Raw genomic sequence first — 25,729 nt, 5'->3', positions numbered from 1 at the left:
TTTCCTTTCTGAATGTTAAGTGCTACTACTAAAATGTTATCAATGGGTCTTAAAGATTAGCTGCTACTCCATTCAACAAAAAACAGATTTCTATATTGCTAGAGTTTGCCCTCTAAATGATTTCAAGTCTATCCTAAAAAAGTAAGTTAGTAATTCATAAAATGTATCTCTAGGTGTTTTGACATCTGAAAAAAAATACATCATGTACCAAAAACAGGATATGCTTGGCATGGAAAGGGAGAAACATTTGATGCCACAAACAATGCAATCATCCTAGATAATTCATTTAACCCAATTTTTAAAAGGAAAAATTTAATATGAATACATATAAACCTTACAGTAATGCACACAAATAACTTATGGGGTAACAGAGCAATTTTACATTAATTTTAAAGACACAATCAAGAAATATTTCTCACTTTCTGAGAAACATTTCATGAAGTTTATAAACCAAAATTTACCAGGGGTATAATTTATTCTCCTGTGATGTGTTGATACGGATTTATCTAAAATAACATAAAAATACCATATATTATATGACCTCCTCTCCCTAGCAGAGAAATGAAGCAAAACAATTACCCAGAGCTCTTTGTGAACATCCCAAATTACCTGACCTGATGGTCACAGCTATAAACTCCTATAAACTATTTTATGTAGGTTTTTTTTTTTTTTTTTTTTTTTTTTTTTAATTTGAGATAGAGTCTCACTCTGTCACTGGAGTGAGTGGTGCAATCTCAGCTCACTGCAACCTCTGCCTCCCCGGTTCAAGCGATGCTCCTATCTCAGCCTCCTGAGCAGCTGAGATTACAGGTGTGCACCACCATGCCCGGCTAAGTTTTTGTACTTCTAAGTAGAGATAGAGTTTCACCATGTTGGTCAGGCTGGTCTCGAACCCCTGACCTTGTGATCCACCCACCTCAGCCTCCCAAAGTGCTGGGATTACAGAGTGAGCCACAGTGCCTGGCCTTATATAGGTTCTTAACAAATTAAACGTCTTTACTTCACTGCAAGAGCTTTCCTTTTTATTTAAAAGTAAGTCCTTACAATATGCCACACACGTGCAAAGAGACAGGAAATACTTTCTCTTCGAAGAATCTCTAAAAGTGAATTTAGGCCATATACACCATTTCTGCTCTAAAGAAAAATCATTAACTGTCATGTGTTTTGCCTGTTAAAACCATGTGTCACTGAAAGTTAAGCTATTTAAAGTAGCTAACAAAAAGCACAAAGAGAAGCTAAAATTATTAGAGATGTTATATATATGGTGAGCATATATGCCTATAGGATGAGATCTCTCAAGAACGTCTAATGTAAAGGCTCTAAATGGAGTGTGGGTCTAAATGGGTAAAGAACTATTACTCTAAAGGATTTGTCTGATTCTTCTCTCTTTGCCTGGTGCCTCACTTTAGACTACTACTACTAGTTTCTTTACAAATCACTTAGAATTTTCTCTATTGACAGCCTAACTCTATTTTACTATGAGAATTTCCCAAAGGTATCATGTCAACATCCCTGAATCAAATATCACTCCCCCATAAATGATTTATATACAACTTATGATGTATAAATACCAAATTTATACATGCTACTGTTAAACTTTCTTATTTTAAATCATGACTCCATTAACCCACCTTTGGAAGAAGAAACTACACTATCACCATTTGTGCATTACGGGTAGATCTGCAATCAGACTAACAGGTACTTCTGCCTATCTATTTTTCTCATCTCATGAACATATGGACACAAAATTCATTGAAGAATAAATCTAAGCAACGTCCAGCAGTGTGTAATTTACCAATATTACTTTTTATATTCTCAGATAAAACAAAGGGAATAATATGATTATTTCATCATAATCTGACAATATGCTGGCACCGCTCAAAAATAGTACCCTGTTTATTAAAGAACACTGAAATAGATGACATACTCCTCTTAGAGACCTACTTCATATGGTCTTTTACGGCTTAGTGGTTAAGTGCACAGACTGTGGAACCAGACTGCCTAGGTTTGAACACAGGCTCCACTTAACTAGTTAAGTGACCTTACCAGCTAAGTGACCTTACCCAACACTTTCTGTGCCTCAGTTTCCCTTGACCTATCAAAAAAAGATAGCAGTATCTTTCTCATAGGGTTGCAATGAATACTAAATGAATATTTTAACAATATTGAGAATAGTGCCTGATACAAAAATACTATTGTTTGATAAACAAAATAAAATGTAAGTATTCTAAAATGAAATGTTATATCCACAAGTGCAATAGTAAGAATACACATATTTTAAGTTAGAAAAAAAATAATATAGTAATATCTTTCTCAAACTTCCTAAAAGGTGGTCAATAAACTGAAAATATGTAAAGGTAGAAGCCATGTAAATTTAGTGATCAGAAAAATGTAAAAGAATTAAAAATGCCTATATCCCTAAAAATAAATGAATACATTTTGGAGTATCACACAACCAGGGTTAGAAATTATTATGCTTAGGCCAGGTGTGGTGTCTCACACCTGTAATCACAACACTGTGGGAGGCTGAGGCAGGTGGATCCTGAAGTCAGGAGTTCAAGACCAGCCTGGCCAAGATGATGAAACCCCGTCTCTACTAAAAATACAAAAATTAGCCCAGCGTGGTGGCAGGTGCCTGTAATCCCAGCTACTGCGGAGGCTGAGGCAGAGGCAGTGAGCCAAGATTGCGTCACTGCACTCCAGCCTGGGAGACAGAGCAAGACTCCGTTAAAAAAAAAAAAAAAGAAATTATGCTTTGTCTGCTATATTAAATACAAAGACAGTACAAAATACTAAAGATACTCAAAAGAAATTGATTACATTTGAGAACTCAGAAAAATTAAACATACCTATATAGGAAATACATGGCAAATACTGAGTTCTCCGAAAAATCATTCACTTTTATTTTTTCAGTTACTATTCTAGATTAAATGTTGATTATCAGTAGCCATAAATTACTATCAGTAATTAATATCAAATATTAAAGAATTCTATAAATTTAAGGTATAATGAGTAAATACAATAAATATCTGAGTATTCACCATCATTTTTTTTAAACACACATTATCCTGACCTGTGATATCTACTCTGTGTCCAAACTCACTCATTTCTAAATTTTATGTTTATCATAGACTTGTATTATGTGTATCGGTATCCTTAAACAATATATTACTTAATTTTGCATGTTCTTGGATTTTATATAAATGAAACCACACTATATTTTTCAGTGATTTGTTTTGTTTGAACATTATTTTCCTAGGATGAGCCAGGTTGTTGACCACAGGTGTAATTCACTCATTTTGAGTATTGTGTTGCATTCCATTGTATAAATATACTACAATTTACCCATCCTACTACTGATATGTATTTTTTGTTTTGTTATTATGATCAGTACTGTATAAACAACTACATAAATCACCTGGTATGTCTGTATAGAGATTTCTCTAAGACATATACTTAGGAATACTGGATCATAGTGTATGTGTATCTCCAACTTTAATAATGTGAAATTATTTCCCAAAGTGAATGTAGCTACTTACATTAGCACCTGCAAGGTTTAAGTGTTCAGTTATTCCATGTCTATACCAATAGCAATATCAGTTGGCTTTTAAGTTTTGAGAATCTAGGAGATGTGAAATGCCTTCTTAATGTGGTTTTAATTTGCATTTCCCTGATCCCTAACGAGGTTGAATATCTTATAATACACTCCTTAGCCAAACGAGTTTATTTTTTTGTAAAGTGCCTATTCAAGCCCAGTTTTCTATCAGATTGTTCGTCTTTATTTCCCTGGGTGGTAGATTTCGATATGTGCTAAATACTGGATTAGGCCCTCTACAGTATCTATTAGTGAAACAAAATTCTTAGTTTTGATGTAGTCATATTTGCCAATCTTTTGCTCTGTTTTATGCCTTTTTATCTTTACTCAAAGTCATTGAGATATTCTAGCCCATCATCTTTAGAAAATGTTACCATTTTACTTTACCTATACCTTTACCTTACCTATAGATTTAGATCTATAATCCATCCATTGGTTTCTCTAAACAGTGTGAGGTAGCAGTCCAACCCCAACTTTTTCTGTTTAATTAACCAACAACCCCAATTATTGAAAGGGTCATCCTATTTCACTGATTGGCAATCCCAGTGCCATCACAGATTCATTTCATGAATGAGTATCTTGCTGTTATCTCTTAGCTCTTCCATATAAGTTTTTGAATTAGCGTGTCAAATTCCACAAAAACCTGTCGATATTTTGATCAGATGGCACAGAACGTACAGATAAAATTGGGGAGAACTGGCACCATTACAATGTTCAAGTTTCCTTCTATAAACATGGTACATTATGCTATTTAATTAGATCTTTATGTCTGCCAATGTTTTATAATTTCTCTATAAAGATATTGAGCATGTTGTTAGATTTACTCAGTGTTTTATACTTTTATAATGATATAACGCTACCTTTTAATTGCATTTCTATGCCAGCAAAGAGTCTGAAAATGTAATTGAATTTGTATGATAATTCTGCATCCAAATTTAAACTTTGAGTAATTCATCTGTGAATTTTTCTGGGTTACACAGATAATCATATAATCTACAAATAATAATAGCTTTTTCTTCCTAATCGTTGTGTTTTGTTTTTGACTTACTGTACTAGCTATACTTCTAGTACAATGTTGACTAAAAGTGGCATTAGCGGGCACACTTGTCCTTTGATATCAAAGAGAACCAATGCTTTCAACACTTTACCATTAAGTGGAAAGAAAGTAGGGCTAGAAATTTTCTTTGAAAAAAAATGCCTTCATCAGGTTAAGAAAGGGGCCTTCTCATTCACTGACTTGCTAAGAGTTTTATCACAGATGGATCTATTGAGATGCTCACATGACTATTTTCCTTTACAGATGACGTGGTAAATTCTATTAAGTAACTTTCTAATATAAAACCAACTTTGAAATTCTAGAATAAACCCAACTTGGTTATGATGGGTTACTTTCTTATACATTATTGGTCAAGTACAGTAATTTCCCTTTATCAACAGGGGATACATTTCAAGACCCCCTGAGGATGCCTGAAACCATGGATAGCATGGAAGCCCTATAAATACTATGTTTTTTGGTTTTTTTTTTTTTTTTTGATCTGATAACCAAGACGGCTACTAACGGTAACCAATGGGCAGGTAGCATATATAGCGTGGATATGCTGGAAAAAGGAAGGATCCACATCCTAGGTGTACAATTTAAAACATATAAATTTTTATTTTATTTTCCATTTAATATTTTTGGACTGTGGCTGAGCATAGGTAACTGAAATCATGGATAAGGGGTTACTACTACGTGATGATATCTAATCTATGAATTTTTGTACACAGGTCTGAGTTAAAGACAATCATCATTTCTCATACTTGGAGCTTCGTGAAAAAAAGTTGGGGCCAGTCATTTCTTTTTCCAAACTGTGAAATACTCTCTGTACAACTGGAATTATTGTTCTTTGAATGTTTTGTAGAATTTTCCAGTAAACCTGTCTAGAATTGGTATTTTTTCTTTGTAAGAATATTTTTCCTTTATGTTTTAAGGCTATTCCATTTTCTATTACTTCTTGGGCCAGTATGAGCTACATTTTTTTAGGAATTGGTCCACTTAATCTTTCAACTACATTAAAATAAAATTGATCATTCCTGAAACACCTGTAGTAACATTCCCATTTTCATTCTTTGTGACTTCTTTCCCCACATATTAATCTTACCAGTGGTTTGCTAATTTTGTTACTCTTCTCAAATAATCTATTTTTAGTTGCATTGTTTCCTCTTTGAATTACTTTTACTTTCTCTAGTTCATTAATTATTCCCTTGTCATATCAATCAGGGAGAACACTTTTTTTCCTAATTCTTAAAATTGTATGTTTATTATTTATCAACCTTTATTCCTGTAATATAATCATTAAAATCTAATTCCCACTTTAGCTATACATAAGTTGTCATGTACAATAATTTACTGCTATCATTACAAGTTTTTCTTTGACCCACAAATTATTTGGAAATAAACACGTTAATTTCCAAAACACACACACACAAATTTTCTATTTAAGTTAATGGCATTGTAAACAGAAAGTGTAATGTGATGCCAATCCACTGGTATTTGTTAAAACTGGTTGTATTTAACCAGAATGTGATCTTCTAAGTGTTCCTCCTCTACTTTAGTTGTGGGGTACAATGTTCCATGCATGTCCATTACAGCAGGCTTGTAAGTCCTGTTATTAAAATCATCTCTATTTTTAATTTTTTTCTGCTTGTTCTCACATTAACAGAGATTATTTTAAATAACCTATAATAATGATAAATTTACCTATTTCTTCTGCAGTCCTAGTTTCTGCTTAATGTATTTTGAAAATGTATTATCAGGTAGTCACTTATTTAAAATTATACCTTCCTTTTATAACTATTTAGCGACCCTCCTCTCTCGGACAAGTTTTCTGCCTCAAAGCCAACTTTACATTATATTAACATAGGTAAACAACATTTCTATTGATTAGTAGTGTCAGAAATACATTTTTAAATCCTTTTTACTTTCAAGTGAGAATATGCTTTTTGAGATATTGCTTGTAAACAGCATATGTTTTGTTATTTTATCCCACCTAATAACCAGTTTCTGTTAAGTGGAGGATTTTTTCAACTCATATGCACTGTAATTACTAATATATTTGCACTTATTGCTGCTATATGCTTTTGTGCTTTTTACTTGTCTTCTCTTTTCCATGTTTTCTTTCTTCAGTTTCTTTACCTTTTTTTCAGATTGAATATATTTTCTTGTTCTACTTCCCTTCTCTACTAGTCTGGAAGGTACACATACCTTCTAGATTTTTATTCCTTATCTTAGAAATTTTAACATGCATGTGTAACTTACCAACCCTACCCACAGCTAATCAATAATTTTACCCTCCTCCCAAGTTTTATACAATGTCTATCTGAACCTAAACATATTTACCACTTCTTTGTTCTTTGTCCTTTTTACTTTTCAGACCTTCCATCTACAACTACTTTCCTTATCTGTGAGAATGTGGTGATCAGAAACTCAGAGAATGTAATGGTGGAAGTATGATCCAATACTGTTACTTGCACTGCTGACTTTACATTAAAGACATACAGCAATTCCTAGGTTCTATACAACTCAGGTGAAAATGAACAAGATGGGGGTGTGGCTGTGAAATCTTAAAATAGCTAACACCTTGTTTTTCTCTCCACACCTTGTTTTTCTCTCCACATGCTTAATATACTGTCAAAGAATAGACTGTGAAGATCTGCCTTACTGCTTTACACCATTTTTGAAATTAGTACAGTAAAACTCCTTTATCTATTAGCAACAAGAGGAAGATGATGTTCCCCACCAAAAAAGTCAGCTTGACTTGATAAAATTATATAGCATTTTATAACCATTCAGTTTCATTACTGTCACAGATAATACATAGGAAGGTTAAACATGTAAACAAGGTATAGTAAAGTATAAACAAATACTAATGAAATGGGGTTAATTTTTAAAGTTTTGGTTAAAAAATACACTATATAACAACATCAAACACAAAAGTCCCTGAATTAATATCAAAGTAGATCACATGTGAAATGTTTAGAAAATTGATGCATAAATCAAGCACTAATTTTCACATGAGAATTATTAAACTTAAGAGGTTGAAACATGACAAAGATTATATCCTCAGCAGTTGGTCTAAAAAAAGGCACTGGTTTTAATCTATCTAGTAGTATACGGCGTAACTTCCAAAAAAAACGTGAACTGTTTCTATTCAAATAAAAACATATACCAGGCCTGAATTACAGCTATTTTGAATGAGAAACACTCAGGTAAATAAAGCTTTATTTTATTTATTAAATATCTATGACAGAGAACTGATATCAAAGTACAGTAACAGGTTCACAAGGTGGAGCTCTATGCAGAACCATTAATGAATGCCAGAAATAATCCAGAAAATTATCTAGTAATAGTGAATGAAGAGTATTTTATGTCTTCGGAGAGTCATAATTGATAGAAGTAAAAACATTTTATTCCATAGGTTTGTAAATCCACAACACATTTGTTTGCACTGATTTACTGATTTCAGAAAAGGAAAAAATATATATATATACCATTCCCCTTAACAGTGCAGGGACCAGAAATGCACAGTCAACTTGGTGCATAGATACCAGCCACTCTAACATAAGGCTGCTTATGCTTCTAGTAGCATAAGTCTTTTATGAATTTATGGTGGTGGTAGAAGTGGTAGTGGCAGCACCATTTCAAAGCAATTACTATGCAAATCTATTAGTATTATCAGAATAGATAAGCAAAAACTCAGGAAAGCAGGCTACATCAGGTTTTACAACTTTTTTCACTTTTAGTAAAGTATATATATTAAATTTTTAATCATATTAACACTGCATATATAAAGAAACAAAATATTACGAATTACTGTATATAAATGTAATCATGTCACTCTTTGCTTCAAGACCTGTGGTAATTTCCCATCATGTCCAAGATAAAATCTAAATTCAGGATAGCAATATAAAGCAAATTCTTATGCCAAATTCTTCATTTGCTTACTATCCAATTCTCGAGCCTCATCTCTAGCCATTCTTCCACTCACCCTATACAGTTTTACCAAACGTGACTTGAGTCCCACAATATGTGTGTGCATCTGTGTCATGCCCTTTGCATATACTATTCCCCCTGTATGGAATATTATTTTCCACTAGGATATTTTACTAGGATAACCTACACACATACTTTAAGACTTGGTTTAAGCACCATCCCCTCTATGCATATAAGACAGAATATCACATCAGTTACCAAACTGTATTCTAAAAGTTCTAAAGATTTCTTTCCTCATTTTTCTTCCCTACCACACTATAACCTCCTTAGGGCAAGGTACTATATCTCTCATCTTCAGAGTCTCATTACCTTACATACAATAATCCATTATATTCATTCCACAGATGAACAAACATAGGCCTAGATAAATTGAATTATTTTCTCAATTTCAGAGGCCAAATAATGGCAGATTCAATATTAGAGTTTAGCACTTCGGGCCAGGCATGGTGGCTCACGCCTGTAATCCCAGCACTTTGGGAGGCTGAGGTGGGCAGATCACGATGTCAGGAGATGGAGACCATCCTGGCTAACACAGTGAAACTCCATCTCTCCTAAAAATACAAAAAATTAGCCAGGCATGGTGGCATGCGCCTGTAATCCCAGCAACTCAGGAGGCTGAGGCAGGAGAATCACTTGAACCCGGGAGGCGGAGGTTGCAGTGAGCCGAGATGCCACTGTATTGCAGCCTGGGCAACACCACAAGACTCTGTTTCAAAAAAAAAAAAAAAAAAAAAGGAAAGAAAGAAAAAAAAGAAAAGAATTTATTTAAGACTTCGTCTCAGTTCAATGCTTTTTCTATAAATGCACCTAAGGATACCAGCTCATAAGGAATTATATTATGCATTAATATACAGAACGTTCAAGACAGACACAGAGCTAAAAGGAGTATTAAAAAGTGAGATCTTTAAAAACAAAAATAAGACACAAGTTACTTATAATGAATTTTCAAGGAATAGGAATAGGTGATAAAATAGAAAAGTTAAAAAATTATCTTAAAATAATTACATAGGAATAAGTAATATCTGTATTTTCTAAGAAATGAAATAAATATAAACGCATCTGTAATCAACTTACCAAAGTTAAAAGTAACTAAAAACTTTTTCTTTAGCTATAACAAAGTGAGGGGGTAAAATATGTAGCCAAAAATCAGTAAGATCAAGCATTTATCTCAAGGAGAAAACTACATCCCTTAAAAACTCAAGATAAATGTTAGGTTTAAACAAACTCCCCATCTAAAGATAAAAGCTACGAAACATGAAAATGAATTGGTATAGTGTTAAATTCCTTAAAACCTTGTAGGAAATAAGAAATCTTGAAGACAACACTCACATTCCCCTAACGATGGCCACTCTCCTTAGGCATCTTTCTCTGAAACTGTATCTTCATTAAAGTATATTTCAGTGAATTAAAATGTGTCAAGGACACGAAGAATCTTGAAAACCCTGACTAGGCACAATGTACTCACTCTCAGTTAAAAATGTTCAAAACCAGGGAAGTAGGACTTGTGTTCCTCTATAATCCTGAGCTTTGGGTCTTAGTTGGGCCCTAAGAAACATTTTTACAAATTTCAAATAAAAAATCTCATGCCAAATTCTAGTGAGTTAAGACCAAACATTAACCTGAAATGGACTACAGACTTAAATGGTAAAGCTACAAGCTTCTAAAAACACATGGGAGCAAATCCTGAAGATCTGGAATAGGCAAAGACTTCTTAGAAAGGACACAAAGCTTAAATTAATAAAATTATGAATTAAACTCCATCAAAATTTAAAGCTTTGGCACTTCAATGGTACCATTCAGAAAACTGATAAGCCAACAGAAAGAGAGAAATATCTTTGATACCTGTATCCAACAAAAAATTTTCGTCCAGAATATACAAAGTTAACTCTTACAACTAAATAATAAAAAGACAATCCAATTAAAAATGGACAAATTATTTGAACAGACAGTTCACAAAAGAAAATACACAAGTGGCCAATACATACACCAAAAGATCTTCAAACATCATTAGTCACCAGTGAAATCCAATCAAAACCAAAATGATACTACCACTCATGTACTAGAATGGTTAAAATTAAAAACACGGACAATTGTTTGCAAGGATGTGGACAACTAGAACTCTCATACATGGCTGGTGGAAATGTAAAAATGTTTGTTACAAGCAGTTTGCAATTTTGCAGTTTCTTACGAAGTTAAACATACACTTACTATATGTATTTAGGGGTACAGTTACCTGTACTATAACTGTACTCGTAAGTATTGACTCAAGAAAAATGTAAGATATATATGCATATAAATTTTTATGTAAATGTTCACAGTAGCTTTATTCATTAGAGCAAAGAACTAGAAACAACCCAAGTTAATAGTTCCATTGGAGGTGAATAGCAACACAAATTGTGTATTTGGTGACACAATATTCATACAATAGAATACTACTCGGCAATACAAAAGGAATGAGCTACTGATACTTATTAATTTTGGTAATACCCTGAGCAAAAGAAGGTGCACAGAAAGTACATACTGCATGATTTGGTTTATATGAAAATCTAGAAACACTAAATCTAACCTCTAGTGACCAAACGCAGATCATTGCTAGGGGCAACAGGTGGGGAAGCCTGGCTGAGATTGAGTACACAAGAACTCTTTAGGATGATGGAAATAATATTCGACTACATCTTGATTGTGGCAGCAGTTACACATGTATATAAGTATGTCAAAACTCTATCAACATGTACATGCATAGTGGTATTAATTGTACATAAATTATACCTCAATTAAGTTCACATGCACATACACACACACACCAGGGTATGGTTTTAACTTTTGTCTTAGGATAGTCCTGATCTACAACCATAGAAACATAGTAAGACAGCCATCTTCTTAAATATATTCCCAGCCAAATGGATGTATGAGAAGGTGCAGACTCCATGTTGCTTAGACTATTCAAATATAGAACACACAGCTTTTATTCCTGGGCTTTGGTTCTTTGATTTATGTAACAGAAAAACAAAGGGACATTATCCTTGAAGTTCCTATCAATGTTATACATAAAAGTGATATGGTAAGGTCTCTCTCAATATAATGCCCCTTAAAAAGAGTCCAAGGAATCCTTCCTAAAGCTGAAAGACATACCAAAAGTAGCATTAAGATGAAGCTTCAGTGTCTATTGATCATTTAACAGCTTTGTCCAAGGTCTGAACGAAGCAATGTTAAACGTCAAAGCTACAAAAACAATGAACAAATTTTACAGCAACCCCCTTTCAGATGGTAGTTACATTAGCTGGAGTTAATACTGGACAAAGGATAAAAAATTGTCAGTTGATTCAAGACATATTTAAAATAAATTAATTTAATAAGTAAAATTTTAAATGAACATGTGTTGAAAACTTAAAACATGTATTAGGCACAATGCCTCATACGCTTCATTTAAACTTTCCCAATTCTGAGACTGTCATGCCCAATTTACATGTAGAGAAACTCAAGCATAAAAAGACTAAGTAACCTGGCCAGGGTGATAGCTAGTAAGTTACAGGATCAACCCAAACTCTTAGCTGCTATATTTGTTCCTCTTAAGAAAGGCTGTATTCAAAAGGTGAACTCCTGATGCATCAGACATATAAATATGAAAATTACAACTATGAAACTAATGGAAGAAAATTCAGGAAAATATCTTTATAATGTATAGATTAGGAAGGACTTCCTACTACCCATAAAGTCAATATTTTGACATTAAAATTAAGGATTCCTGTACCATAGTCAAATGACTGACACATTGGGGATTATTATCTCAAATACACAAGGAATTCTGGGAAATCAACAAGAAATGGAAATGTATCCAAAAAGAGGGGTAAAGGGTATGAATAGGCCAGACATGGAAAGCGAAATCCAAACAGCTAGCAAGGATATGAAGAAATGATCAACCTCCCTGATAAACAGAGAAACATAAATTAAAGCAACTATTAGATTATATTTAGCAACTGAAAAATTAGCAAAATGTAGAATGTTCTACAATACCAAAGGCTGGCAAAAATGTGAGAAAATAGTTCTTTTACATTGTTGGTGAGTGTAAAAAATGGTGTTGCTGTTTTAAAAATAATTTCACAGAATTTAGTAATTATTAAATATGTGATTGAACTATACTCAGCAATACTATGTCTGGACAATGCCATGTCCCTAGATATGGTAGTGCCCGAAACTCTTCCACAGCCATTAGCAACATGTAGGAGGATGTTTATTACAGAATTATTGGTACCCAAGAATAAGAGTCAATCTGGGAATCTGCGATTAGGGGAATTGATAGGTAATTTGTGCTTACTACATAAATGAAATATTGCAAGGTTAAAAGCAATGAAATAACTGTACATATAGCAACATATCTAGCTATCAAACAATGCTAAGTAAAGAAAGTAAATTGTAGGTCAGGTGCAGTAGCTCACGCCTGTAATCCCAGCACTTTGGGAGGCTGAGGCAGGCGGATCACCTGAGGTCAGGAGTTCGAGACCAGCCTGGCTAACACGGCGAAACCCCGTCTCTACTAAAAATACAAAAATTAGCCAGATGTGGTGGTGTGCACCTGTAATCCCAGCTACTTGGGAGGCTGAAGCAGGAGAATCACTTGAAACTGGGAGACAGAGGTTGCAGTGAGCCGAGATCACGCCATTACACTCTGGCCTGGGTGACAAGAGTCAAACTGTCAAAAAAAAGAAAAAAAAAAAAAGAGAGAGAAAGAGAAAGAAAAGAGAGGAAAGGAAAAGAAAAGAAGGGAAAGGAAATTATATAGCAAAGTAGCACTTAGTAAATACAAAACACACAAAAGAGGTACAAAATTTTACAAAGCTAGCTATAAAACCAAGAGCATAAATAAAACATATTAGATTGGGTCCAAGGTAGGAAGAATAGAGTGAATTGGAACTGAAATTGGGAATAATGACCAAAAGTATAATCCAAATGAGAGGATGCCTCTAAATAATACTAACATTCTGCATCTGAACTATTTTAAGTGATATAAGTACATCAACTACTAAATTTGATAGATACATGAATATGTATTAGAACTCGCCTTTTGTTCAGATGATGAAGCATTCTACACATTTTGGTTTTAACTATAATAAATCTGAAAATTCATGGTATCTAGTTCTTGTTACCATCTTAGATAAATATGCTCAAATGACCTAATAAAAAGAATACTGAACTAGGAACCCAAAAAGCTGTGACTTAGTCCAAGCTAACTAGCAACGTAAACTTGGCAAAGTCATCTTATCTCTTTGATTGTTTGCTTTCCTGCAAAATAGCTTTGGATGATTCTCCCAAATCTCTCCAGTCCAAAATTATTCCACTTTATTTTCTTAATGAATATTTATTCATATAAAGTTATTTTCTGCCTACCCCAATTCCTCCTTCCTTTACTTTCTCCCTCCCAAATAAAGCAAAAACCAAGAGTATCAAAAGAGATTCAGAAAAATGATTTAGCAATAAGAGTAAATAGCAACTTAGTTTTAGGGTAGAAAGGAGAAAACATTAAAAGAGATACAGTGATTTTGACAGCCTTTTCAAGTATTCAAGGCAGAGCAAGGTTAACCTGAGCCCAGGTTCAGAAAATCCACTCCTTGAAGGATTTCACTATATGCTACTCCATATGTCACTGTATCTGCCTGGCATTACCCCTTCTGAAAACACACATTAAAGTCTCTTCCAGAGTTTCTACTTAAAGGCCCTAAATTTCAGCTTATCTGTGTCAGTTTTCAGATAAAAAGTTACTTTGGAAAAGATGATCTTCCATATTAAAAATGTACAATTCCAAGAAAATGAGTTTTTTCATCAGCAAACTGGTTACACTCAGCACTATCTACTTAAAAAAAGACAAAGCCAAAAACCAAACACTCTGCTAGAATTGTGGATTAAATGAATACAAAGACCTTAAGAGTAAGGGAAATCAGAATATATTTTAGGTGGTAACCATGAATAGTAACAGGTATCTAAATAATGGCATCACATTTTATTAAAAGAAAATTGAAATCAGAACACTTAGAATATCTTAAACATTTAAAATTGGAATATTTTAAAAAGAGAAAACGGGACTTTCAATACAGAATAAAACAATAAAAAGAAATTAACATAATTTATAAATTTATCTTCCATTCACATTTAATTTTAAATCTGAATGGGGGAGGGGAAGGGAGAGGAAGGGAATTAAGAGATCACAAAACATCTGTTATGAATAATTTCAGCACAGATGTAGTTGTTACTGCAAAAGAGATGAAGGTTTTCCCAGGCTGTCATACTGACAGGTTTTCTACAAATAGTCATAGTTCATACCTCAACTTCCAAGTACCAAGTCTCAATAAATACATAATGTTGATTAGGAGGAGAAATGTGCATATGGGCAGATCAATGCAATCCCTATGTATAGAGGGAACATGTATTAAACAATAGGGAGCTGTTTGAAGAAACAGAGAAAAGTAACTTCGTAGAGAATGAAAACAGAAGACCTTAAAGTTTCATAGCTATAATACAAATAGACACTTGAATTCAACTTTTTGCTTTTCCTTTCATAATCTTTCCATTTATCTACATCCGTATTCTATACTCCAAAAATATGCTTTAACAAAATTAATGAAGTTCTAAAAATTAAGTTGCTTTCTCTGAAAACAATCATAAAGCAAATTTTACTTATTAGAGAGCATTTTGCTACTTAAGTACTGTATTATATTACCATCTTTTTAAGCAACCCAGTTTTAGGTTAACAAACAGTGTAACCCACCTCCATCAAGGCTAAAATCCAGACATGCTCATAACATAGTGAAACTTTTATTTAGTAAACTGACGTCCTAAAGATGTTTCCTTTAGTGATACAATACTCAAAACACTGCCCCATGCAAAAGAATGATTAATTTATATGGCAATGCCTACATAATAGATCAAATTTAATTTTAACTAGGGTTGCTACAAAACTTTCTCTACTACATATATTTCTATTTGCTTTCTACTTTTAGTTCATACCTAGTTGAATGATCATTTAGCCAGTAATATGTACAACATCTATCCTTTTAAAAGGTATTTTAAAAAATCATTTTATCATATTTCCTAATCAGGACGCTTTTCTAGTTTAAAATTTCTTCAGTTTTCTTTCAACAATGCACTTTTATTTTAGCTTATCTCTCAATTGGAAATAAACAGCATGCATTTCCACATAAATTAGTGACCGTACTGCAAAGAAACCTTTTTAAATCCTAGTTCTACAGCTTCACGTTTTCTAACGTCTTATTGTACTCTTGCACACTAATGCATATCTTCTTCCAACATCTGCATGATTTTTCTCCTCCTCCGCTGCAATTCAATACAGGTAGTTAAGAGTAGCTAACAATATAATTCCACATGATACTGCATCTGTGTTTACATCTGGCTCTAACCACATGCTTAAAAGTGATTTATACAGGTAAATCCAAAAGGAGGAAAAAGCAAAATAAAAACACAACTATGAGACATCATTATGCTGTCATTTTAAAAATATAATTCTCAATTTAACAGAAGTTTCTCAGCACATGCTTCAAAAGCTACTACATAGGAGGGTATACCATTTCAAACATACTGGAGACTAGAGAAAGGAAGAAAACAGTACTAAACAAATATTTCACATGCTTTTTATATCAGGGTCATCTTAATAAATGATTAATACTTTCAATTTATAAGATACTTTAAGTTTTGCTCCATGCTACAATGTATCTCGTGACTTTGTGGCCAAGTTTCTGAGTTCATAAACATGTAAGTGAATCACACCTATTCACTACTGAGCCCTCAGGAATTAGAATACTAAATTAAATAAATACCTGTCAGGAAATGAAAAACTATTTACACACACACACGAATAACCATGACATCCTAAAATAAGAAATTAACACAGGCTTACCTGGCAATTCAATACCTACTTAGTTCAAGATAAACACTATGGCTATTCCATTATGGTACTGATATTGATGCATTTATAGAAACACCACTACAAATAATTAAGGAAATAAATACTTTAATGTTCTACTTAATGAGAGGCTTAAAATTTACAGTTATATTAATATACCTATAAGGACACAAAATGAAAAGACATAACTAAATACACTGTCTCATGCAATTATTTATATGCAATTTATAGTTTGTTGAAAGGAGTTATTTTAATACAACCATACAGCAACGAACGAACTACAGAGACTTTTTACTGCATTTAAGATCTCAAAGCAAACTTATATTCTTAATTTACAACTGACAAATTTAAAACGTATGACTATGCAATAACTGATTCTTAACTAAAGAGGTCGGGGAGCACTACCAGTAGGAAAAGACCTGAAGGGGAAGGAAAAGATAAAATCTAAAAATCGCTAACATCTGAGTGACTGCTAGTTACCACCTCCTTTAGTAGCTCTCTGCCAACCCATCCATAGTCTAAGTCTACATAAGTTATATAAAAATAATTATAGTATTATCAATCAATTGTAATTCTTACTACTCTTAAACTTTTACCATTTTAGATGTATTTTAACATCTAAAATATGTATTTTAAGGGATCTTACTATTAATTTTAAAAAGGGATGATTAAAAAGTATTCTAAATACACAAAATAAATATGGGTCAATTATTACATATTCTTCTCCAAACCTAAGAACATAAAACAAAACCTTTTTAAAATAAGGAGCGATGCAACTGCTCTAAAACAAAAATGAATTAGTAGCAACCTCAATTAGAGACTTAAATAACTCAAATTTATAAAATTATTCAAGTTAAAACAGTCCTGCTTCTTTCTAGTTTTGGCAAACTAGAAAATGCCTATGCCTAATTTAACCAAGGCTAGTTTTAATTAACAATAAGACTTAGAATTATACTGAAGGTCCCAATCAGCACAGTAGATAGAGAGACTTATGATACTACTACACCAATAATCATTTTTGTTAGCATCCTCTACTGGTGGTTTCCAATGACAGCAAGGGGAAATGGTGCTGATGACAGAAGGATATGTACCTGCTATTCCATCTAAAGAGAATTAATTAGCATGTGGTCATTAGTAGCTAGAGTACATCTCTCTCTCTCAAAAAAAAAAAAAAAAAAAAAAGGAAGAAGAAGAAAACCACATAGAAGAAAGCAGAAAAAGAGAAAAGACAGATTTTTAAAACACAACAAAGCATGAAATTATAAATGGTAAAAACTAATTCCAGCAATTCTAATATCACTCCTTTATGGATGTCTAACATTATCATAAAGTTACCACACAAGGCTTGATGCTTTGGCCAAACCTTACCCAACTGGTTTACCCCTGTCAGTTACATTACCTGATACTCCCTTTAATATCTTACCTTCAGACATATTCCAGAAAGGAAATTAAAATATTTTACAGAAGCCTTAGCAGCAAAATCCACATATCTTATTTCAAAATGAATAAGACATTTACATATATAAAAAACAACATAAAGTATCTCTCTATGACAATCTTCCACTGTATACATCACGTATTTCTTCATTAAAAAGATTTGAGAGTTAACATTTTGCCAGGCAATTCTCTCCAATAAACATCTGCAACTTAAATATGACTGCACTGCTAAGAAATATTAACCAGCACATATACTGAGGTTTCACAACACAATGGAATATAACTTCATTTTTAATTTGCAAAATATAAGGCTAAATCAAATAGCATGACTACAATCACCAGCAATGGATGAAATGCATTTGAGAACAAAAAGAAATACAAGGACAGAGCCAAAAGTGATGAAAATGGAAGATACCTGTAGTAGTACAGTGCTACCTTAAACACCTTTTGTTTTCTGAGAGTAATGCATACTGCAGACAAGACGTTTTGTGCTAAACAGACGCAAATCTGTTTTTCTAATATTAAACACAAAGGAAAAACACTGACATCAAGCATGGTAAATAAATCCCTCCCTTGAGAATGAAAGCAGCAGACAGGAGGGGGCTGACATACATGCAGGAGAAAACTAAACACCATCTTTTTTCTACCTGCACAAGTTGCCATTTGCTGCAGCGATCAAGAACCTCTTTTTCTTCTTGATTTCAAGTACCTTTCAGGATCGCTTTTCCCCCCTTAAGTCATCTGTTGATATGCCTTACAAGTGTAATATTCATATCACAGGATCTTAAGGAGAAAAATCCATTCTTTCCTGTTCAGGTAAACATGTTTACAGCAGCTGCACAGACGCTGGGTGGTTCAGACTCACATGTCACACACATGTCGTCAGCAACAAGAAAAGCCCCTTTCTCTGGCGATCAACATTTTAAATAAGGTAAAAAGCGAACAGCTCTTTCCGAACCAACTTACCTTTCATAAAGCCACATCAGCAACAGCGGCAACAGCTCAATATAGAACACACACTATTTGACGCTAAAACAGGAAATTAAAATTGCAATAGCCTATGCTCCACTCCTTGCTATAACAAGTCATCTCTCCACAATGAGGATACCAAAATACCTTTCGATTATAATCAATATACGTCTTTAAAATGCAAGTGTTTATTTGAATAATTAAAATCACTCATGAAAGCAGTGATTTTAATGTCGACTCGAATATATTAAAAACATATTTATGGATTGAAAGGAAACATCTTGAAACAGCTTAAAAATCTTCGTATCTGCTTCTAGACAGGAAATCCCACACAAAATCTAAAATTGCCAGGAAAGGTTACAAAACCTCGCGTTTCGCATCCCAGAGGGGAGGGAGAAAGGGAGCCCAGGCGCGGGGGGTGGGGCGGGGGAGCAAGAGAGAGTTTTCTCCTAAATACGTATTTCCTCGTTTTCTCGACGCTGCAGCGGTCCCCTTATAGACGCATTTATTGCCCCTCTCTTAAAAGTCGTTTTAAAAATAACGCAGGAACCAAAGCGAGCCCCTCGGTCCGAAATGTACGTGTAATTCCTTATATAGCCTGGGCTGCGGCCGGCGGCAGGGCCGTTGCCGCCCATTATTATACAAACAGGTACCCGGGCGGCGCTGGCGGGGGCTGCTCTCCCCGCGCTCCCGCCGCCCCCGGGCGGACAAGTCTCGCCCCTCTCGCCACAGGAACTGTCCAGACAATAACAATCAGCAGACATTTCCCTGCTGCACGAGAGGGAGAGAAAGCACAGCATCGCCCCGAGATAACCAGAAATACAATCAACTTACAACTCTCCAAACTGGAAAAGGCGACTGTGCAACCACCACCACATGTTCAGGTCTCGATCCCTCGGGCTGTGTGTCTCTCTCTCTCTCTCTTTTTTTTAACTCTCACGCCAGGCAGAGGGGTGTGTGTTTCCCCTGGCACAGCAGCACAAATCAATAAACACTGCAGCTGCGGCGCGAGTAGCAGCCCCGCGCGTCCGTCGGTCCGTCCGCCCCCTCCCCCCACCCTCCTTCCACCCGAGACCCAGAGCGCCATCCAAGCCCCATTATCCGGCTTCAGCGCTCCGTGCGTCCGGCCCAGGTAACAACTTCCCCAAAAAGCGAAAGAGAAAAGCGAGAGGCGCACGCACACCGGCCCATCCCGGCGCAGAGACCGCGTCTGCCCCGGGAGGGGGATCTGTCTGTGGTGCTTCCCGGTCTCTAAGCCCAGGTAACAACTCCGCAAACACACCCGCCGCCCAGCTCGCCTCCATCCGCGCGGCTCCCGGTGGCGTTAAGTAGGTGCCTTTCCTGCCCTGTCCCCGCGCCTCCCCGCCGCGCCCCGCCAAACGTGGACCCCAATCGCGGGGCTCGTAGCGGAGTCCCCAGGCCGGGGCTCTGGGCCCGGCGGCGGGAGGCGCCGGAAAGGAGGGGCGCTTAGGCACCCGCGCCCCCGCCTCTAATCCCCGTTCCGCGAGCGCGCCCGGCCCGCGGGTCCCAACTTTACCGCCGCCGGCCAAGCCCTGTCCGCCCGCGGCGCGCACCGCCGGCGCCCGCGCACACGCGCGCACGGACCCCACGCAACCCGCGGTCGTCCCGTCCCGCCGCCGCCCGCCCGCCGCGCGCCCACAGCCCGGCCCGAGTCGCGGGGCCCGAACGACGGCGCCAGCCGGGGCCGCGGCGCGCGGAAGCCACTTTGCACGGTCAGCGCCGGGCACAAGTTTGTTCTGCGGCTCCCGGGTGCTTGGGCGCTGAGGGAGAATCCCGCCGAGGGGGCCGGGAGGAAGTGCAGAGGGAGGCGCCGAAGGGTACAAGAGTGGGGAAAAGTGCCGAAAGAAGCAACAGCCGCTCCACCCGGGACCAGAAAAGTGGCCAGCGCGTCCCGGCCGCCCGCCCTGCGCCGGGGATGCGGCGGCGCCGGCGGCGGCTAACGGTCCAGGGAGGCGGCAGGGGCGGCTGGAGCCGCTAGGCGGAGAGAGACCAGGTAAGAGACATAACGGTTCAGGGAGAGCGAGCGGCCGCGGCGCGGCTCCGGCAGCGACGGCAGCGGAGGGGGGCAGAGAGCACTACTTTCTACTTTCCCACTCCACTTTGCCGTCCCTGCCCCGGCCGCCCCCAGCCCGGCTCGCCCCTCTCACCCCCGGGGGCGCCCCGGCTGCCCGGCTCCCCCTGACTCCGCTGCTCCCCGGTCCCCTCCGCCACTCACCGTTATTGCGCCGCGGGTTCGCCTGCTTTCTGCGCTTACACCTGGGGCCATCCGCCATGATCCTCTCGCTTGTGTCTAAATGCTCGAGTCACCTCCTCCCCCTCCCTCCCCCTTCCCCCCCACCCCTCCGCCTCCACCCCTCCCCCCTCCCCACCGCACCTGGTTTACGACACTCCCGGCTTTACGACATCACCTTCCTTACACCTAGAGGCGCTCGCTCTACGGCCGGAACCTTGTTGCTAGGGACTGGGCGGTTTGCGGCAACCGTGGGCACTGGTGAATTTGAATTGAGGGGCGAGGGAAAAGTTTTCCTCAGGTGTGGTGGGGTGAGGGAGGCGGGTGTTGGGAAACCGTGGGGACGTGGTCAGAAAGGCGACGGGCTGTCGGAGTTGGAAAGGTAAAGTTGGAGGCTCGGCGGCGTCCTGCCTCCGCGCTGGCCACACCCGCCGCGGCTGCCCTGGGCAGGGAGAGATCTGGCTGATTCTCTCTGGACCCTGTGCCCTCGGAGCTGCCCCTCCGAGCGCCCAGAGGTCCCCGCCTGCCTGCTTCCTGGAGGCAGGGCTACCATCAGTCCCACGCCTCGCGTGTCAGCCCCGCGCACCCCGGGGCCAAGGAAAGGGATCGCGGTCTGGACTCCCCGGGGAGTTCCCTTGAAGAGGGGAAGGGCAGTTTCGGGGACGGCGAGGACATGCGGCGCCCGGAGAGAGGCTACCTGACCCGCGCAGCCCGGACTCCCTTCCCTTCCCTTCCAGGGACGCCCGGTTTCCCCCCAAGCGAACCAGGATGGGAAGTGACTTCAATGAGATTGAACTTCAGCTGGACTGAAAGAGAGGCTAGAAGTTCCGCTTGCCAGCAGCCTCGTTAGTAGAGCGGAATGAGTAATACCCACACGGTGCTTGTCTCACTTCCCCATCGGCACCCGGCCCTCACCTGCTGTCACCTCGGCCTCCCCCACCCGGTCCGCCCTCCCCGCCCTCCTCCTCGCGTAGATCCCTGGGATCCTAGGCGGCAGGACTCAGAGCTAAGCCTGTATCCACAGGCCATGAATTCCTTCCTAAATGAGCGGTCATCGCTGTGCAGGACCTTAAGGCAAGAAGCATCGGCTGACAGATGTGATCTCTGAACCTGACAGATTGCTGATTTTATCTTATTTTATCCTTGACTTGGTACAAGTTTGGGGATTTCTGAAAAGACCACGCAGATAACCACAAATATCAAGAAAGTTGTCTTCAGTGTTCAGTAGAATTTAGATTTAGGTTTCCTTCCTGCTTCCCACCTCCTTCGAATAAGGAAACGTCTTTGGGACCAACTTTATGGAATAAATGAGCTGTATGCCAAATAATATAGTTATAAATTAACAATGTAGGGGTTATTGATAGAGAAACGGAGAAAACTGAAACATGACCAGAGTATTGGAAATAACGTAGTACATCACCTAGTACAGTGACACATAATAGGTGCTCAATAAATTTATGCTTACAATTTTTGCCACATCATGGCAGGATTTTTTTATTAGGTTAAAATTATCTTTTGAACACTTTCTGGAATTTTAGAATATTCGTTAATAATGTCTTCAAACCTTTCAACTGAAATAAATTTACAACGGAAGTCTGGTGATTTAAAGTTAGAAAGTTTAATCTTGAATGTAGATGAACATTTTCTCTCCCACATTTTCTTGGGCATTTTGAGAAGTAAATGCATTATTTATTGGTCCATGAAATGTGACTGTAAATATTCTTTGCTATACACGATGACTATATATCTGCATTCATCCTCAATGCCAAAACTAGAATCATTAGTCTTAATGATCATTTTAAGTACAGGCAGTCCTCGCTGTCCTCGATACCATGTTAACCGAAACTTGTGCATGTCAACACGGTGTCCTTTGCTTGGTTAAGTGTGAGCTCTTCCTCCCTTTTTAAGAGTTGTACAATGTTTTTCAGTCGCCTACTGAATCAGGTCATAGACTATGGAATTGCCCCCACAGTAAGGAAAAAAAAAACAAAAAACTTTCCAACTCTAGCACACATTTTATCTACTCTTAAACTTAGGAAGTATTACAAATAGCATTTTCTCATGTTCTCTGGCCTATACCTCCCCTCTCAGCTTCCTTCAGTGTTCATTCTCACCTCGTAAAGAGATGAAGTGAAGAGACAAACAGAAGTCATTTTCTTCCTTTAGTGGCTTCTGGTTTAGTTAGTTTAGGCCAGACTCTGTGGACAAGTACCTTTTCAGGCAACTTTTTTTTCTTCTTATTTCTATGTCCTCAACACCTAGTGGAGTATGTAGCCAATAGTAGGTGCTTAATAAACATTTCTTAAATTAATATTGTTGACCTTTTCTGACCCTGTTCTTGACAGTAAGATACATAATCTGCCTTCATCCCCTTAGTCCTTAGGAACAGCTAGAGTCATGGATGTGAAAGTGATTACTGTCATTAATATCCAGACTAAAATTGCTCGTGATTTTAGTTTCTCCACAATCATTTTCCCTAAACAATGAACTCTTTTCACCTTATTTTTAAAATATGCACAGTGAATATTACTGGTAGCCCAAATCTTCTAACATAAAATTTCCATTTTGTAAAAGCTTCTGATAAGTATGTAGATTATGAATTTAATGTTTGATTATTATACTGTAATGTTCTTGAAAATATTGATATCTGGACTGGAAAGAAAACAGATGAAAGTAAATCTCAGAATAAATTACTGCTTTAAACATGATGCATGTGTGATGGTTGCTTCTTATCTCTTAAATATAACTAAAGAATAGGGGAAAAGTCTTTAGAATCTATTTATAAAAGAAGATTATTAAAATTTAGGCTTATTCAAATCCAATGGTAGGGGATACTAATATATGAGTTTAACGTGTATCCTGCATTCTTGATTTTAGTAATTGTAGTGCTGTCATATAGCATACATGCAATATATATGCTTATTTTTAATATGTCAATGAAATGTTAACACTCTGCTGCTACTGAGCACTGGGATTATGTATGCTGAAGGGAAGATATTCTAAAAATGAATTGCTATACTAACTTTTCCAAATTTACGGGTAAAATGTAAATGGATAAAATAGTTCCAATACTGAGTTTTTTCTATAAATTTTTCATAAAACCTTTGCACCTGCTATTTGCTTTTCATATATGAATCATGTATAAATTAGGATAAAATTTGACATAAAATTATCTTAAATTTAAAATGTAGAGATTTCATGGTGATCCACATGAAGCATATCATTCCCACATACCTCTTCCAAAACACATTGAGAAGTGCAATGTATAATTCTCTAGTCTTCATCGAAATTTAAAGTTGGTTAATTTCATGGAAGGATAGCATGTAAATGCAACTCTTGAATTCAATACCTAATTTTAATCTTAGAGATTTTGAAGGAAAAGAATGTGATACATGTTATCCCTCAAAGTACAGAATTTAGAGGTCCCATAAAGCCGCTACTCAATTCTTGGCTCTGACCATGGCTCCTGACCTACGGTAATTCTGGATTTGTGGTTCACCGTGGAACAAAGAAGGGCAATGGTCATTTCACTGTTGCAGTCTCACCAAATTCTGCAGTCATTGAGTCAGGAAGGAAACATGACTACAGGATGATGCAGAACCCACAGTTGGCCATAGGACCCATGCCAGCCCTTCGAATACAGCCTCCCAGGAGGTATCACAGGGACAAATGTTTTCTCCATACTTTTTGATTTTGTTACATAGTTTACCACAAAATGGTTCTTACCCCTCTGGGGAATGAGGCTCCTATTTTTAATATAAGTCAATGAAATGTTAACACATGAAGTTTCTTACTTAGGGGGTGATTTTTCAGGAACGTGTCTAATACAGAGATAGATGTAAGTATAAATATATGGAGAAAGAGATTTGCAGGATGTCGGTGAACATCCAAAAAGTAAAACTAGTATTTTCCATGAAGTCACAATAATTAAAAAGGATTTCTTTCAAAGGCTGCCTCCATAGAAGTTAGACTGTAGTTTCTATTACTAATATTACTTACGAATATGAATAACATTTTTTTCTATACTTAATTATACGTTAGGTAACTTGAGAGGAAGCAACACGGATATTTTTGATTTAAGTGAATTTTAAGTATTCACCATGATATCGGGTCTGATAGCTGGTTTCTACCGCTGTTTTTTCTCTTTTGTCTTCATGTATTTCTTTTTTCTGTCATCTTGACTTCTTTTAGCAGCTAATTGATTCTGTTACAGAGTATGGCAGTTTCTTTGACCTAAAGTGCTGGCATTCTGCAAACCACAGATCCTCAGTTACAGTCTTTGCCTCTGTTCAATCCTTGGTGTACAGGCATTTATAATGTTTGCAGTCAGTAACAGGTTTTAGATGTTCTACCATTGTATTAAATTCACATGAGAAAGTTGGTGATAAATACCCTGTGTCCAATTATATGCACAACTTTAAGATCCCTGGTCACACCCTTCTCATTCTCTTCAGACCTCATGCCTCTATTTCTTTGCTCACTGTCTTTATCCTACTTACATAAATAGATCAGACACTGTGCCCCTCCCCACTG

The 25,729-nt window shown here is 37.2% G+C and overlaps 1 protein-coding gene across 10 annotated transcripts in view; it reads right to left on the bottom strand.

Annotated features, from left to right (window-relative positions):
• The window catches only part of ZEB1 (zinc finger E-box binding homeobox 1), a 184,407-nt gene extending 163,149 nt beyond the window's left edge, over positions 1-21,258 (bottom strand). For 8 of the 10 annotated variants that reach the window (XM_015146760.3, XM_077946171.1, XM_028826141.2 and 5 more), the window contains exon 1: positions 21,182-21,258. Coding sequence is in view for 4 of the 10 variants with exons in the window: in XM_015146755.3 (XP_015002241.3) it covers positions 21,182-21,239 (58 nt within the window). In the remaining 6 variants the exon portion in view is untranslated. Of the gene's footprint in view, positions 1-18,942; positions 19,279-21,181 lie in introns of those variants that run through there. The other 2 variants (XM_015146757.3, XM_015146759.3) reach the window with 1 other exon arrangement.
• Positions 21,259-25,729: the final 4,471 nt, after the last annotated feature.

The sequence above is a fragment of the Macaca mulatta genome, chromosome 9, assembly GCF_049350105.2.
Source record: "Macaca mulatta isolate MMU2019108-1 chromosome 9, T2T-MMU8v2.0, whole genome shotgun sequence".
Lineage (NCBI taxonomy): Eukaryota > Metazoa > Chordata > Mammalia > Primates > Cercopithecidae > Macaca > Macaca mulatta.
This window is presented reverse-complemented; position numbering and strand designations above follow the sequence as displayed.